The sequence below is a fragment of the Lissotriton vulgaris genome, chromosome 1_1, assembly GCF_964263255.1.
Source record: "Lissotriton vulgaris chromosome 1_1, aLisVul1.2, whole genome shotgun sequence".
In the NCBI taxonomy this organism is placed as follows: domain Eukaryota; kingdom Metazoa; phylum Chordata; class Amphibia; order Caudata; family Salamandridae; genus Lissotriton; species Lissotriton vulgaris.
In genome coordinates this window covers 1,490,980,153-1,490,997,668 of record NC_141685.1, presented here as the reverse complement: position 1 = coordinate 1,490,997,668, position 17,516 = coordinate 1,490,980,153, and the positions used below count along the sequence as shown (strand labels likewise).

The following is a 17,516-nucleotide window of genomic DNA, read 5'->3' as shown; positions in this document are numbered from 1 at the left end:
GCCCAAGACATCTAGATTTCGTGCAAGGGCAAGAAGTTTTAATGTCTGTTTTGTCCCAAGGACAAGTGGACCAAGCACTATAGTAAATTGAGACACCTGACGAAAATAAAGTGCTTTATAGAAGAGCGAGTCACATTACACAAGGACGCATTCATATACATATTATCATATTTTATTGCTCTAGGCAAGGGGAGATTAAAAGATCTGTCCGGACTCCCAGGATGTTGAACAGACACCAAATACCGAACCTGGTTCCACATCTCCAAAGTCCGCCGCTCTGGCTGTTAGGCCACATGGTCTACAGTGAATATAAGCATGATTAAGTTAAAATTGGCTGGTTCCATACAGAAATTGCACAGCGCTATCGGCTAAGAGGTTGTTGTTCCCACAAAGATTTCTCGTGGCTTCGGGGCTCCTTTTCTGGCCCTTTCATTCCTCAGAGCAAGAAATAAACATGACGCAGCTTCTGCAGTTCGAGAACAGCCACAGCATCTGCGGGTAAAAGCCTGGCGGGCCCTGCTCTCTCCTGGGCTCTTTGTTCACCCTTCGGATGTGCTGCTCCTGGGCCTCTCTGATACAGCCCCCAGGCTCCCCACTCATTCGCATTTGAGGCCTGCAGTGAAGTAATTCACGGGGCACTGCCATCGCACATGGTTTTCCCTCTGCACTTATCTAGTGCTTGTGCTCCCCACTGGCCTCACCTGCACCCCCTGCTCCTCACCCTGGGCATCTCATGTTTCAACCAGGGTCTATATTAAAGCTCCTTACTTTCCCTACTGCTCTCATGCAGCCCCCAGGCCCACCGGCTGTTACTTCCCTTTCCATGAGCCTCTCACGTCTTACCCGGTGCCTGCACTAGGCTTTTTTCTCTCCCCGTGGCTTATCTGGTCCTGCCTTTTGCCAGTGGCTTCTACCTAGAAAACTAGGTGTTTTCACTTGTCCCTTCGACATCCGGGAATGAGAGGTCGAAAGCAGAAATTAGAAGGAGCAAAATATAGTTTTGCCTTTGCAGGCAGGTTAGCAAGTAATATATTTACCAAAAACTAAAAGCCCCGAGCCTTCATTTAATTTAAATAATGTTACTAAAATCTTCCACTTAAAATTGTCGGGGCCTTTACATTCTTTTTTGTGCAGCAGTAAGCATGACTTTAGGGAAGCATGGGGCGCTAGACCAAGGGTGATCTCTGCTATAGCCAGGACGAAAGGCATCTATTTACAATGTCTGCTGCGGGATAGGTGACCTCAGGCCCTCACAGGGACTAAAGCTCTAGTCTCACAGAAGACAGGCTTGCCCCCAGGTGTCCCAATAACACATATATTATCTAATTTATTGCAAGCAAGTCTCTGAAAGCTCTTTTTGACCTCGCTGCCCCTGCAAACGTCATTAAAGTTCTGGTCAAACCACTTGCTTGTATGTTGTAGAATGATATGGTTGTTTTAGAAAGCGCTTAGTACAAGGGGTTCACCTTTATCTAAGCACAACCAATCCTGGAAGATTAGGACAGGAGGACCATGAAAACACTTGCCCAGGATCACACAATGTGGTTAAGTGGTTGTCTTGTATGGCAGCCGATAATTAAGTTACATTTCAATAAGAGCCTGGTGCATTGTGTACCTACATGAGCCAGAAATATACTTCAAACGTACTGGGAGGGGTAAATAGTTAAAGCAGCATGTATGGCAGGACAGTGCGTTTATGCAGTGCACAGAAAAGCGCTTCTTAAAAATAGTTTGGAAAGTAAACTGTAGAGAATGTAAGTGTGTCCAAGGAAATCTGCATCTAGTGCCCCAGATTCTCTTCCTCAGAAACATCTTGCGATGGAGCTGAACATGATATGCCACCACAGATCCAAGGCTCTTAATCCCAGGCAGTCAGGAAGGACATTTTATTCTGCTGGAAAGTAATCACATGCAATACAAGTAAATACACTACGTGGAAAAGTTCCACTCAGAAGCTGCTTAAAGCAGAAACAGCTAACTTTGCAAACCCCTCAGGAGAGGCAGTATAAGCAATTGAATGTGTACCAATGCGGTTTGTCAGGCAGCATAAATGACAAAAGTACCGACTATAGACCCTCCTCTACTTGCTATGTAACACCCCAACCACCACAAGCTTTGTCTGCCACCCTGTCCTTCTCCTGTTGGCAACTCTGTCATTTTTCTGATTCTCTGTTCACCTCATCTCTTTTCCCTTGCTGTGCCTAAAGTCTCTGCCCCATGTTCAATTTCCCATTGTGACAGTCTTGCCCCATGCTGTATTTCCTACCACATCAATGTCCCCTTTCTTTTCTTGTGTTTTATCTAAATCCTTATACATCTCTAGCTAACTTTTGTTCCCTTCCTTTGCTCTCAAACTACCAGGGTTAAAACCACTATCCCTCCATTTCCCTGCACTACTGCTCTCCTATCTCTTTCTGGCCTCTACCATCCATATAGTTCGCTGTGTTTCTCATCTCCCTTTTCTGTTAAATCCCAAACCATCTCTCTTCTTTAAAAATCAGCATGACCCTAGCTTTGTTGTATTCCATCCCCTGAAGCCAGAAGTGCTTCCTTCTTTAACAACTCTCCCATTTTTAGCTGTGAACTAATGGGCCATCAGTAACTCCTCCCTCGGGACATCACTGCTTCCCGCTGTAACTCACCCTGCACACCCAGATACATCACTGGCTCTCCATGTAACCTCTTGGTCATCACGGACTCCCCATTGTAACACCTTTTCCATCTCTTGAGCCCAAGTAATGTTGATGTAAATGTTTGTAAGTGTTGTCACCTCTGTCATACATGTTCTGGTGTCATGGCATGCCTAGAACTTGTTACACCTGGAGGATACTGATAAGTGTTTTCTTTTACACTCCTTGTGTACAGTGCACAGGTGCAACACTTGCCTCTGTAGTCTATTGACTTATTCTCTGGCTGCTGTCCTGAGGTAGACACCTACAGATTTGTGAAGTATTAATCAAATACTGAGGACATTATCCATTTTCGGAGGCTGAATATTGGTGCAGCCACCTCCACATTAACCTCATGACCAAGGTGACTGTCACGCCAACTGTAAGTTCATTATTTTCATGCTATTTTTTCATTCCTCTTCCTTCTTATCTAAATGTCCTCAAATCTCCACATTTCCCATCTCTCTCTGACTTTATGTTGTCTTTTTAACACCCACCTATGTCCCTCTTTAAGTTGCATTGATTTTTTATCCTACTCCAAAACCTCTCCTTCCTTTCTATCGGCAGACTTGGGACATGGCTTTCTGGGACAAAATGATGGTTGAGCACATCTGGATAGCACAAAGTAACAAGCATTTGCAATGCAATAGGTCTTGCATTAGGAAAGTTTGAGCTATTGGTATTGTAAATGACAAATTTTTTAATTTATGTGTTGGTTTTGAAAATAGCTAAATGAATAGCTTTGTCATTTACAATGCCAATAGTTATAACTTTCGCAAATGTGACACCTATAGCATTTGTAATGCAATATGTGTTGTATTTACATGACTTACATGTATTGCTATTACAAATAACAATGGCTTTTAATTTTTTTTAATAATTAATACTTAAATAAAAGTTATTGCAATTTATAATGGCAATAGCTTAAACTTTTGTAAACAACTTTTGTTAAGATTATTCAGTGTATTTTATTGTGACGAAAATCCAAGAACAGAAGTGAAATATGAACATCTTTTTGAGACATTTGTAATAAAGCTTGAAACATTGAGAGAACATATTTGACCCAGTGATGCGGGGTGGTGCCGAGCGATGCGGGGGCGGTGCCGAGCGATGCGGGGGCGGTGCCGAGCGATGCGGTGGCGGTGCCGAGCGATGCGGGGGCGGTGCCGAGCGATGCGGGGGCGGTGCCGAGCGATGCGGGGGCGGTGCCGAGCGATGCGGGGGCGGCGCCGAGCGATGCGGGGGTGGTGCCGAGTGACACTGTGGTGGTGCAGTGTAGTTCAAGGCTTGGGGTACAATAGGATTGGTTTGGGTTTTTGAAATATTTGATTTGGAACAGACTGCGAGAGGAAAGCTGTTCCAGACCTGAGCAGTGATTGCAGAAAATGCACCTCCTCTAAGATGAGATTTATGATGCCGTGGATTACAGACCAAAGGAGAAGCTGAATCGGAAAGCAATCTGGGTGAATAATAACTGGAAAACCCCCAGAGATAAGTAGTTCTTACATGTACCCGAAAAGAAAGTCTTATGACAGAATAGAATGCCTTCAAGGCTTTTGTGTACTGGAAACCAGTGAAGACTTTTGTGATGTGCTGTTACACAGATATCTTTAGTGATATTTGATACAAGTGTAGCGGCCGTGTTCTGGGTGAGCTGTGGATTGCAAAGTAGATAGGAGGGAAGACAAAACAAGCTCTCGGAATTGCTGTGGCGAGCGAGAGCGCATTCCTTTGAAGTCTGATGCGGGGGCAGGGAAGCGGCAGCCTTTGAAGTCTGATGAGAGGCACAGACAAATGGCGCATGTCTCACATGAACTGTGTCTAATCTGCCGTTTTGGTAGACTTTTCTTTTCCCCCACTATAATCTCGCCAGCAATGCACAAGCGCATTGGAACGCGAGACCTAAAAACGAATCATAAGCTTATGTTTCTGTTCAAAATCCTCTCTGTCTGCACCCAAGACCCTTTCAAAATGCCCCCACAACTTGCTAGAGTACTCTCAAGCCTCCATTTGAAAAGATGGGGAAAGTTTAGAAAACAAACAAGTTAATTCTTCTAGCTTTTGTCATCAAGCCCCCCCGAGTTCTTTTTTGCAAGATTTGTCCTGCCAGTCACCTTATTCTTGTTTCTTCCTGGGTATCTGCCTATACCATATTGTAACTTATTAAAAAATGCAAGTCTTTGGGGTTCTAGATCTTGAAAGCAGACCTTTCCAGATTAACAACACGTTTGGGGACCATTTATCAATGGACAAATGGAACTGGCATTTCTCTGAAATGGGAATTCCAATACTTTGCCACGTGGAAGCAAAATGTAAGCAACCTTCCACTCTCTGCCCCCACAGAGAGTGATCTGAATATTGTGTACCCAATTCAGGAATATTTTTGTGAAATATCTTTAGAACACAATGTTTGTCAACAATCCTCTGTCATGCAATCATTATTTAAGGACAGACTGTCATAAATGGAAAATTACTGTTTCAGCAAGCGCTAACCACTTCTGTTCCTGGCCTACTGAAAGCAGCTCTGAGTTGTCCATAAAGCCTAACACCACAGCTTTTCTCATGGTTACATTTCTGTCCCAAGTCTGCTGCAGAAGCATGCCACCATCGAAAGTGAACATTAAGGTTTCAATCACTGCGGTCAATCACTGTCACAGTATACACATACCAGCTTACTTTCACTGGCACACATTTCTGCAGCTTGTGCCTTAGGGTGCTGAAACTAACCATATCCATAAGAGAAGCAATGGTAATTCCTTTGTCTCAATATCATCCACTGACAAGTTATTTTAGATAGGCAATTTAGAACATGAACCTTTTGTGTGCCAGTTCCATATAACTAATTTGCATACAGCCAGGTTCTGAAACTGGGATGGTGCAGTGAGCTAAAAAACGGTGTTGGATCTAGCCCTGATCTCTTGACTGGGAGAGAGCTTTCTGCTTAATTCAGAGACTCTGTCCCTCACCACCCCTTGTTGTAAATATTTTTGTCCACCCTAAGCGTGGAAGGGTATTCTCAGATGTGAGACCCTTGCTCATTGCACCATCAGGATTCAAGCAAACCGGGCCGAAGACGGCTGTAATGCCAGAAACCGGTCCCCGGGAGCTTGTTTCCTTCCCAGTGTAAGAATTGGCTGTTGTAGTTTGGTTTGCCCTGTTCCCATCATGCACTGGGACAGGAACAGACTAATTTGCATACAGCCAGGTTCTGAAACTGGGATGGTGCAGTGAGCTAAAAAACGGTGTTGGATCTAGCCCTGATCTCTTGACTGGGTGAGAGCTTTCTGCTTAATTCAGAGACTCTGTCCCTCACCACCCCTTGTTGTAAATAGTTCCATATAACTAGCAGGTGCCGGGCAGTTAGCCCCTGGACTCTACTTAAGACCTCTTGGATTGTCAGTCTGATCTCTTTCAAGAGTGCATGATAATCTAATAATACTCTAACATAAATTGGGATTTGGGCTTGTTGAAGATATTACTGACCAGCCAACCTGTATCGCAATTGACTCATGCACACCTCAATAATACTTTTAGAACGGTCTGTGTTCCCTTTGGGAATGTTGAGATAATTTCTACAGCACATGCCTAAATGTACCTCCACCCCAAATTGACTGCAGTAGTTTTCATAACATAATGTCGTAGTGTCCAATTTGTACATGTGAAAAGCTCACTCATTTTGATAAATGATTCTTTGATCAATGTGAGCTGAAATCTGCAGAACCATCCCCTAAAAAAGGAAGTTGTCTTCTGCCCTTCCCAGGAGAGCTAGGAAAATCGTGGTTCACTGTTGAGGGCACTCATATATAGACATGGTCACTTATCACATTCATATCCACCTCAGATTCCTGCCTGGGTCTCAGATATTTTATAGATACTGGTTTGGTTCCAGCTGATTTGTGCACCGGGTAAAGTGTAATTTCTGATTCCTGTATGCTTTCTCTTGGTTTACATTGCTCTCTCAAGAGGCAGATTCACTGTTTCAAGCACTGGGATTTCTAAAATGCACTCTCTAGGACCAAACGTACACTTTTGGCGCTCAGTTTAATTGATTTAGGGAATAGGTAAGACAAGCAGATTTCTTTGCAGGATAAGTAGTTTTCTGCACAATTTTGTCCCTGGACAAGTACATTTTTTAAACAATTCCACACCCCAAAGAGACCAAATTAGACAGTTTTGTTGCGGCATGGCCTCTTGTAAAACCACATTTATAAGTCATGACAACGCGTCAGCCTCTTTTCACTTAGAAGGGATCCATTTAAAACATCCAACTACTGAGTTCAAGCATTCTCCAGTCATTTATTGAACTTTTTTTTTTGTCGTCAATATTTTCTTAGCTCCTTTAGTGTCCTGGCATGTTCCCCTCCTAGAAGACGGACACACGGATTTTGTTTTTACACATGAACTGCCGTCCACCTCTCAATACCTTGATTATTCTTTGAACAGCTGAAAAGTTGTTTGCTGAACAATACTGCTTTCTCTTGACCTCACTCATCACCCACTCTCCCCATTTAGATTAACTAGATTAACATTTCTTTTAAATATTTGTTTAATTGATTTTAAGATGAAATACTATCAAAAATAGACATATGCAAAATGGCGATATTTTCTTTCCTTTAGCATTAAAATAATACTTACATTAAAGACAATATCACCTTAATAACACACTTGCATAAAAAAAGTTTCTGATAACACATGATCTCAAGGCAGCATTTTCTCCTTCCAATTAAAAAACAGATGTTCAGTTTTTGAATGCTTCATGGATTTATTCTCTATCTCCGATCTTCTGACCAACGTACATATGTTTTTCCACAAATACAAATTTCCATCTAGTTACTGAAAAGTGAAATGTTGACCATCTCAACCAGGATACCCTTTGTTGCGTATATTTGCTTTCCTAATAAACGCCCGACGTTCTGCAGTACCCCTTACCGTTATTTATGACGTCATACTTTTTCACACCACATTTACTTTCTCACCAGGGTCCCCTTGAAACAATGCATCCTTTGCATCGATAATGCTTCTGGGAGCTAATGTCTTTGTCTTATTTTGTACCATCTTTACTACTGGCTTAAGTTTGAAGCACAGTTTGGTAATCACAAGATCCAAAGATGTCATATTATATTGATTTCTTTAAACACATATCTATTTTTAAGATCCATGTATACAGCTTTGTTTATACTTGCAGAGTAAAATCAATTACTTCTAGTGCCTACCCCATCTTGCCTATTCCTGTGGCAATTTCACTGTTTTCTAATATTCTGAAAATGCAAAATAACAGAAGGATACAATCGTTTCCTGGAAAAAGGGCCTTGCCTTTCAGTAGTTCTGCCATGATGCACCCAACAGACCAAATGTCAACTGAAGAGAAAAAAGAAGCATGGTCACTTTCATAATACACTGGTTATTGGAACTGTGACATTTTTGCTGCAAATTTTCCTCTAGAGTTACCTGTTTGATTGTAGTGCATCCAATTTAACATGATTTCTGGAGCCCGGTACCACCTTGTTGCTACATATCCTGTCATTTCATCATCTGTTTGTCGGGCTAACCCAAAATCTAAAATCTGAATGACAAAAAGAAACTATTTCTTAATATTAAAAAATGTGCTAGCAAAAACTGAAAAGGTCAGATAGATACATATCATTTAAAGACCATTATGCCCCAAATCAATGACAAAAAGCAGCTTTAGAACACGAGCCCTTAGTGATCAGCCTCATTTCCAGGCCCTTTATTTGCACTTAATCACTTCTAGATCAATCTTCTAAGAGTCTTCTCCGGCATTATAAGAAGGTTAAAATGAATAACAAGAAGATAGTTTGTGGGGATATGTTCTGTATTACAACTTGCGCCAGAAGAAATTATTCCTTTTTCGGATTCAATGTAAAAGTATGGTCTCCATAAAAAAAGTAAAAGACAACATGATAAACGTTCAGGTTCTTTAAGTTCTGTTTTGAATGTACTTATTTCATCAAATAATCTTGTGGGAAAGTTTCTTCCGATATGATGAAAGGTATTTATGGTACTAAAAACTCCACCATGTATAAATGTTTAATTTCCCCAAGGATGACTAGAGAGAAATAAAGCACTGGAATCTGATTTAGAATGGGTCTGGCCTATATCTATTTGGGATACAGTATTGTCTAAGATTCACTCTACCTTTGCTAGAGTCAGTGGTTTTGGAAGTATTGGAGTCAAATAAAATAGTCCTAGATGAGACGCCACCCTTATTTTATTTTATTTATTTGCGGCGTTAAACAATGTCTCAAACTCCCCCAAATTCCATTACTTCAAAGGTTGGCTTAGATGGGAATATGTGGCACTGCTCTGAGATGGATACAATTCTTCCTTTCTAATAGGAAACAGGCTTTAGCAATTGACCGGTACTGTTCAGAAAAAAAGAAGCTTAAATATGGGGTCCCACAACGATCTTCATAGAAACCTTTATTATTCAATGTTTATATGGCCCCAATGGCCACCTTGATAGAATCCATTGGGGTCAAAGTGATTTCCTATGCTGATGAGACAGATTATTCTATCCTTGGAAAATCTTTCAACCAAGTCTGAACAAACATTCAAATAAGGTTTTTCTAGGGTCATACAGTGAATAAAGAAAACCACCTGTAATGTAACACAGGCTAGTCAGAAATACTGTTATATGGGAAGAGAAACAATGTTTCTTCCTTGGACTTGTGGCCAGTAGAATTACAGCCTCCTCCGTTGCCAGTGATGGTATCCAAACATTTGGGAGTTAAGTTTCCCTAATTAGCTCAGTCACAGGAACTTCTTGGATCTGCTCCCCGTAATAGAAAGGAAAATGGTCTAAGAACGGCAAGGATTGACTTTGCCACTAATCTCTATTTTGAATTCCCCAAAAAGCTAGAAAATGGACTTCAGGTAGTTCAGAATATGGCAGCTCGTGTAGTTAAGAAACTTCCCTGCAATTATTTGTAAGCCATCTACTTAAAAGACTGTAATTGCCTACCAGTGCTAAAATGCATTCTTTTCAAACTCTTGAATTTTACAAATAGACACTTTTTTTTGAAACAGCAAAGTTTAAACACTCCACGACAACCAGGAATTTACGCTCTTCCAATTACAGCTTCTTTCACATTACAAAGTTCAAGTGGTAAAGGAAGGGTGGCAGGGCATTTGCATTTTTAGCTACAAAGGAATGGAACAATCTTTAAGCCCTGTTAAGCCAAAAACTAAAACATGGCGGTTTTCCACAACTTAATTCTATGGTCACTTTTGGAAAGTTTTTCTACTGGCAGCACTGGGAACCCTGCAGAGTAACTGTTTGCGCTATACAAACAACTCTTATTTATTCATTATAACTGACTGTTTTATTCCCATGTATCTTTATTCAAAATTAATATTATACAAATGGATCTACAGTGGGATTGTGTTCTACAGAGGTACCTTTGTGTATGTCCTAAAGTGCATGAATTTTGAAAGGGGGTTTGGCAGAAAATGTGATCTCTGTGTCAACTCCCTTGTCAGCTGTTAACAGTTTCTCAGGTACAGCTCATGATATATGGTCTCATCATCACATGAGAAGTACTGACATTCTGCAGACTGTTCTGAACCAGTCATGAGGCACCGGGACACAGTCTCATCACTTAACGGGTGCTCTTTTTTCTTCCCTTTTGCTACGGACTTCTTGTCTGCCAAAAGAACCAAAGACTTAAGACATGAGACGAGAGTATTGACTGAGCCTTATTATACATTATCAAAGGTTAACTTTGTCACAAATTACAGATATGCACTACAGTTAAGAGTGGAGAGACGGGCACTGAATTACGTTATTTTCAAACAATTACAAAATAATCAATTTTCAAGAGAAATTACAGATAAACAGGGAGTTCCCTTTACATTAATTCTGGCTCTCATCTTAGTTTTATACTTTCACAGGAATGTTTTTATTGATTTAAAATTCTCCAAGAGTGCAGCAGTAATCTAGTCCAATTAATGTGATATTTATCTACAATCCCAAAAGTCATTTATTGTCTCCAACATAGTGCCTTCTAACAAACCAGAAGACAATAATACTTCCACACAGTAAGCTTCCGGAATCCCAAGCTAGTTCCTTCTTACTAAATACTAATTAAGGAGACCAATAAAGAATGAAAGAGCTAGTGTATGCTCAAAATATTTTGTCCTGCAATATCTGTTCAAATTACGTTAATTGTGGTGTGTCTGCGTAAATTTGTTCGGTATTCCACATTGGTAGATTTTCCTGGTACCATTGACATGACTTTTAGCAATCGCCTCAACCCACAGTGTGCATCGCTTTCTGCTAGGAAGTAACAAACACTTAGTTTGCGCATTATTCCTTTACAATGCACAAGTTAACTTACAATGCAAAGTAAAACAACTAAATCATTTGGATTTTGACTTATCTGACAACAACAAAAAAAAAAAAGATTGTGAATAATGTAGACACAGTGACTACAATGGTGAAATACAAAGAATGTATGCTTATGAAAAAGCATTTAGATAACTAATTCCCCTAACGAAGATGTCACAGACTAGTATCAAACAGGTTTAAGGTTACAGATGGATCCTCTACTGCTACAGGGTATACAGCAAGACTACGTGGTATATTGCAGCAGAATCTAATCTACGTTGAGGCAGGCAAGATCACCAAACTACATAATTACCGCAAAACGGAAGACTGGCAGCAACATTAGAGAGGACTTAACAACTTTGCTGTTGGACATTACATATTCAGTACACAGAGTACACCTCAGAAAAAGTTACATCGGAGAAAATCTATCCGAACTTGCAATGCTTTCATGAACGGGAGTTAAAAACACATGGCACAAAACATGTTCTTAACATGAGGCACTGCTTCAGAAACTCAGTTTCCCATCAACAAAAATGTGTCGCATCCAGATTTCTTGAAAAGGTGCCTCTGGGAAAAAACATTTTGAAAAAGACACGTGTCTCCTATATAAAGTACTGCTTTTGAAATGTGTTGAGACATGTTCGCTTTTAGCGATTATCTTCCTTGCTCTGGCATGGGCCCATCAACTTTGATTTTCAAACCTCCTGCGGGGTAATACATATGTGTAAGGGGAGGAGCCACGCTAGCAAACAAGATGGCCGCGTAGGCACTCTGCTCCACCGACCTTGGCCTCCCGCCGGAATATCCTGCCAGTTATCCTGTCTTTGCGCCCGCCACAATGTGTATGAACCTGCCATGAGATTAATGGTGCTATCCCGAGATCTCTACTTGCTCGGCTGACGAAGATATGTCGAGTGGAAGTTTGCGGCCTAGCCCTGCTCGGAAGCCGGGGTCTCGAGTACTGACCCATTCGGGTTTCAGTTCAACATCGGCTGTGGTGGTGTGATTGGGTCCGGTCTACCGGTGTGGACAAAAAGATAAATAAATAAATTTACGATTTTTCGACTTGATGTGGACGACCGCGGTCTGCCTTGGTGAAGGTCAGAGGAGGGGTGACAACCTAACGCTAGCAGTTGTGGACGGGAGCCCTGCCCGGTGACCCGGTAGACGGCCCGCTGGTGTTCGCTGGGTTTGGTTCTCTGCCTGCGGTGGCAGCCCCAGGATACCATCAAAACATTACATAAGTCTCCCTCTGCAGTCGACCGTCTCCTATCCGCCCGTCCCCCTCAGAGATCGAGCCGCAGGGGGAAGCGATCATGATCGACACCGATCGAAGAGTGGCTGAACAGAGCGCGAGTGGCCCGTCGCAGCGAATGGTGTTGGCGGCCATCGAGTCACTTCAGGTGGACGTTTAAGACTGCATTCAGGCGACGATGGGACACCTGGTTGAGATGCTACGAACTGGACCGGACCCTGCTCCACTACAAGAAACAGCGACAACCAAGACACCCAATATGGCCACTCTGATGAAGGAAGTAGACCCTTCATTGTGTGAGGTATCGGAGCCTTTGACCAGTGCTTTGGAAGACGAACACAAGTTCAATGCCACCAATGGATTATTAAGCCTACGATCGTTGCCGACCATGGAAGGACTAATTTATGTTCCTACTAGAGAAACTTTTGATGAGAACTGTTATCGGAATGACACAGTCACTTCCCATGTATCGTAGCCGCTAAGATAGCGGACAAATCAACGCTGGAAGTTCATAACGGGGAATGGAGTCTCTGGACTTGACGATGTTCACGGCACTTTCGTTCTACTACTTGGTTTTGCATTGAGTTCTATTATAGTTTCATCGCACTCTGACTGTCTTGTGGAAGAGGTGGTTTATCAGGTGGAGACTTATGTGTCTGATCGGAAGGGGCAAGGATGAGATCAAAAGACTGGGTTTGACTCAAGTATCGATGGGCACGGGATTTGCTTAACTAATGCTATAGTACGGCTGGGCGGTGTTTGAAGACTCCCTTGTTAAGACACATATTTGTTGTCAGATTGATTTCTTGACTTCAACTTGGGGGTCCTTGGTTCTGGCGGGGGGCAGCCGGGAGCCTGTACGACTATGCCCTCCTCCACTTCTCTTCTCTACTTCAGTAGATTTCTTCTTTTAGTACCTAGTTAGTTGGGGCGACAGGCACACTTGCTACTGGAGGTTAGGCGATAGCCGTTTGCAGGGGTGCAGGGTGGGGGGATGGGTTTATGGTTTTCTTTGTTATCGCCCATATGGTTTTCTCCTTTTTCAATTTTTCTCAGTCTTTCCTTTACTCTTAATATTGCCGATATATCCTGACGTTGATCCTTAAGTTCTAGTACCTGGTTGCCACGATTCTCCTGCTGTTTTGATTTTATGGGTGGGAAGGTTTTGAGGATTCGCAACTGAACTGTTAACCGGTTATACTTATGTAAGTTTATTTTGTGCTTAATAGTGCGAGCCTCTCGAATATCTTTGCTGTTCCACGACAATCCTGTTTTTTTGTACCAACTCACCCTGTCATTATTGGATGTATGTATTGCACCAGATATGTCTGTTTATTTTTTTTGCTTTAAACAATAAAAAGATTTATAAAAACAAGCATTTACAATGCAATAGGTCTCCCAGCTTTAAAGTTTGAGCTATTGGCATTGTATATTACAATGTGTTACATTAATTTGTTATCAAACTCTGAATTGTTGTATAAAGATGGTAAATGCTGCAAGAAAAAGCAGCACTGAAATTTATAGCTTTCGCAATCGCTATTGTAATGAAGCTGAACAGGCAGGGACAAAAGCATAGTCATAACAATCGATTTAAAAAATAAATGAAAAAAACACTCACTGAAAGTCTGCTTTCGATTCTGCGACTGTCCGCAAACCCAAAACAACGGCCTCCTCCTCCCCCGAGGGCACCTCACCACGCCCTCGCCCCCCCCTAGCTACGCGGGTGCTGACGCATGCAACCGTCAGGGAGGACACCCACGTGTGAGGAGGAGCGGCCGGGGATCGGGCCGGGGATCGAACCGCGGGCGCACGCGCCCACGGAGAGAAGCCGCGCCCACGGAGAGAAGCCCCGCCCACGGAGAGAAGCCCATGCCCTAGAGAGAGCCCCGCGGTGGCAGCTGAAGACCGGAGTAGCGGTAAGTGGGGGGGGGGGGGGGGGGGGGGGGGGGGGTCGCTTGGTGCACGTGTGTGTGTGTGTGTGTGTATGCGACAGCAGGGGTGAGTTCTCTTTATGTGGGGGTGCATGCGTGCATGGGCGCTCGTGTGTGTGTGTGTGTGTCTCTGCGTATGCGCATGCATGTAGGGTGTAGGAGACGGCAGCTGAGCGTGTTCGCGCACGCGTGGCCTACGCCGATCGCCTTTGCGCGCGGCCTGTGCTGTCTCCCGGGAAGCATAGTCAGCAACACAAGCATTTGCAATGCAATGGTCTCGGCATCGCTCATGACATTTTTTTTCTTTAAATGTAAATTGATACTTGTATAGCGCACTACTCACCCGCAAGGGTCTCAAGGCACTTGTACGAATACCGCTGTGGAACCCGTCCTGGCTTTCCCTGTGAGGCGTCCACTCCTGGGCACTCCCAGGGTGAAGGCCAGGCATCCTTAGCGTTGTGGGGGCCGTTGTGGAGATTAAGCAAGCTATTGCCCAGAGTTGCAGAGTGGGACTCTATGATTAGAATAGGCACCGAGGCGAGAATTATCAGGCCCGTGGAATTTTGAGCCCAAGACCCGCCGAGGCGGGGAATTGAACCCTGGTCCCGGGCTAGACCTCTGCATCAGGGTCTGCCGCTCTAACCATTGAGCCACACTCAAAAATAAAACTCTGCCCTCACCACTCTGCACTCACCACCACTCTGCACTCACCACCATCACCACCACTCTGCACTCACCCACCACTCTGCACTCACCCACCACTCTGCACTCACCCACCACTCTGCACTCACCCACCACTCTGCACTCACCCACCACTCTGCACTCACCCACCACTCTGCACTCACCCACCACTCTGCACTCACCCACCACTCTGCACTCACCCACCACTCTGCACTCACCCACCACTCTGCACTCACCCACCACTCTGCACTCACCCACCACTCTGCACTCACCCACTGCACCTTTTCTGTAAGAGATTGATCTGTCGCTTGTCAGAGATGTTGTTTACTGTTCCAGTCTCCGATTTCCCAGGGATCCAACTGCCACCCGACCATGGAGATCCTGGTTATAGTCCAAGTGTAGTACATTAAAGAGAGGTGTTCAATATGCCCTGTGAGATGGTGTGTGTCCCCAAATCTGCCCCCTTGGACCTCTGGCACCAGAACGTCTGTGTGCATGTTTCTACGTATTCGTCACGTTCACTGTGCCCCTCTGGTGGAGTTGTACTTAAGCAGAAAAATCATTGAATTATCTTAAAATATGCACGCGCCGACACTCAGAGCTCTTAGGGGTCATCGCTAGTGGTTTTACCAGCAGAAATCACAAACAAACGAATAGAAAATAGCCCCGCTTGAACTTCGTGAGTGTCAGACAAAAAAGCAGCATTTCAAAGCCTGGGACGGCCGGGTAACCAGGCAACGAGGCTCGACCTCAAACTCCGAACACAGAAACACTGGCGGCGACCGGCGAATGAGAGAGGCTCTCTCCTTCCCGGCTGAGAGAGGAGACGTCACTGGGGGTCCAATGTAGCACCCGTTCCCACCACGGGACACAGGACGCGCCTTTCCAGGTATGTACACTTCTGTATTTTCCGGGCGCCGCAAACAGAAGTGCTCTACAGACGTTGAATACGGAAACTGCACAGTGCAATTATCACAGAGCTCACAAAATGAGCGGCTTGTTCAGGTGTGAATCATGATTCGTGCATTCTGGGATGTGTGGTCCTGCATGGATAACCCGCTTGCCTTCCCAGTTTTAGATTTGAGTGGTCTTCCGGTCTGGTTATTCGCCTGCATGGGGTTGTAATTGTACAACAGTTTGAGTACGGCCGGGCAGTGTTTGTCGTGCGTGGTTGTTAGAGTGTGTGGTGTAATACAGCGTGGGTGATGGAAGAATCTGTGTGTCCTGCTTGAGGACAGGCGCGCGCCAGTCACGTCGTGGCCTTGCACTGCATACCGACACAATTGTAGTTTTGCTTTTCACATTATGTATATGTGTTTACACTGAAGTATAACCTGCTACAGGCCCCTGGGACCGGACATCAGCAGCGCAGCTTTGAACTCGCGGCCGCCCCGGAAGTCAGGCACGGTCGCCTGTGACGGGGGCGGGGCCACGTTCACACCGGAAGAGGAGGCAGGCGGAGTCGTAGCGTCTCGCGGCCCGGGGCTCCTGTGAGTGGTGTAGAGCCCCGGGGTCGCGCCAGCAGGAGGTTGGGCGCCGCATGCTGAGGTAAGGTAAGTTCTGGAGCGCGATTGGTGCACTTGTGTGTGTGTATGCTCGTGTGTGTGTGTGTACGTATGTGTGCGACGGTGACGGCGGGGGAGGGGGAGGGGGGGCCTCGGTGCACTTGTGTGTGTGCGCGCGTGTGTGTATGAGTCAGGGGTGGTGTCTGCACTTGTGTGTGCGCGCGTGTGTGTATGAGTCAGGGGTGGTGTCTCTGTATGTATGTATGTGCGTGCGTGCATGGGCGCGTGTGTGTGTGTATGCGCATGCGTGTGTGGTGCTTGCGCTTCCCAGGAGACAGCGCCTGGCCACAGCGCGCGTTCCAGTTACAAATCGCCTGGAAGGATGCGCGTGGCCAGGACTGTCTCCTGGGACTGAGAGTCGCTGACAAAAGATCTCCTGGCGGACACAGCGCTGACGCGCTGTTAAACGCCAGGAGACCTAAAAAATACATATGTTCAAGAAACAGCCACACAGAGAACCATCATCTAGGCTGAAAGGCGCATTTATTAGCATTGGAAGCGCCCGAACATAATAATTGGGCTCCTAAAGTTTTAAAATATATTCAAGTGTGTTTACCTCTGTTCTATGATATGCCTGGAGGCACAAAGCACCTTTACAAGAATGCAAAACTTTTTAAAAAGAAAAAAATGCATTTAATGTTTTAAAATTAAAGGCATGAGATCATTACGAATTGATGTTACATGTTACATCATGGGTTGCCATTATGGCTCTTCATATCCAGGAAAGAGAGAGAATTAACTTAGCTGTGCTCATAATTGATTACAAAAATGTCAACTTTTTAATATCGAGGTTATTATTAGTAGTGTGTGCCTTTTTAGAACATAAGAGAAGGTTTCCAAATGTGAGATTCCTTGCGTCCTTTTGGGACTTTGTTGTGAAAGTGACTTTTACTTTTGGCACTACTTTAGTTTGGTTCCAATATTTTCAGCTCTGTTGAATTTTCTTTCCCGACAGACAATGTAATACTCAAACTGTGCCTAGCCCGATTACATAAGAGAACACTACATTTGTATTTCATTCATCCCACAGTACATAAGATTTGTACTTTCCTGTCAGCTTCCAGAGCC

General features: G+C 44.1%; 1 protein-coding gene across 2 annotated transcripts in view; it reads right to left on the bottom strand.

The window, feature by feature from the left end:
* Positions 1–17,516, bottom strand: part of MAPK11 (mitogen-activated protein kinase 11) — a 254,275-nt gene that overhangs the window by 77,624 nt on the left and 159,135 nt on the right. For both annotated transcript variants that reach the window (XM_086967388.1, XM_086967385.1), the window contains 2 exons: positions 8,118–8,232; positions 7,956–8,027 (listed from right to left, as the gene is read on the bottom strand). In XM_086967388.1, coding sequence (XP_086823514.1) covers positions 7,956–8,027; positions 8,118–8,232 — 187 coding nt within the window. The remainder of the gene's footprint in view (positions 1–7,955; positions 8,028–8,117; positions 8,233–17,516) is intronic.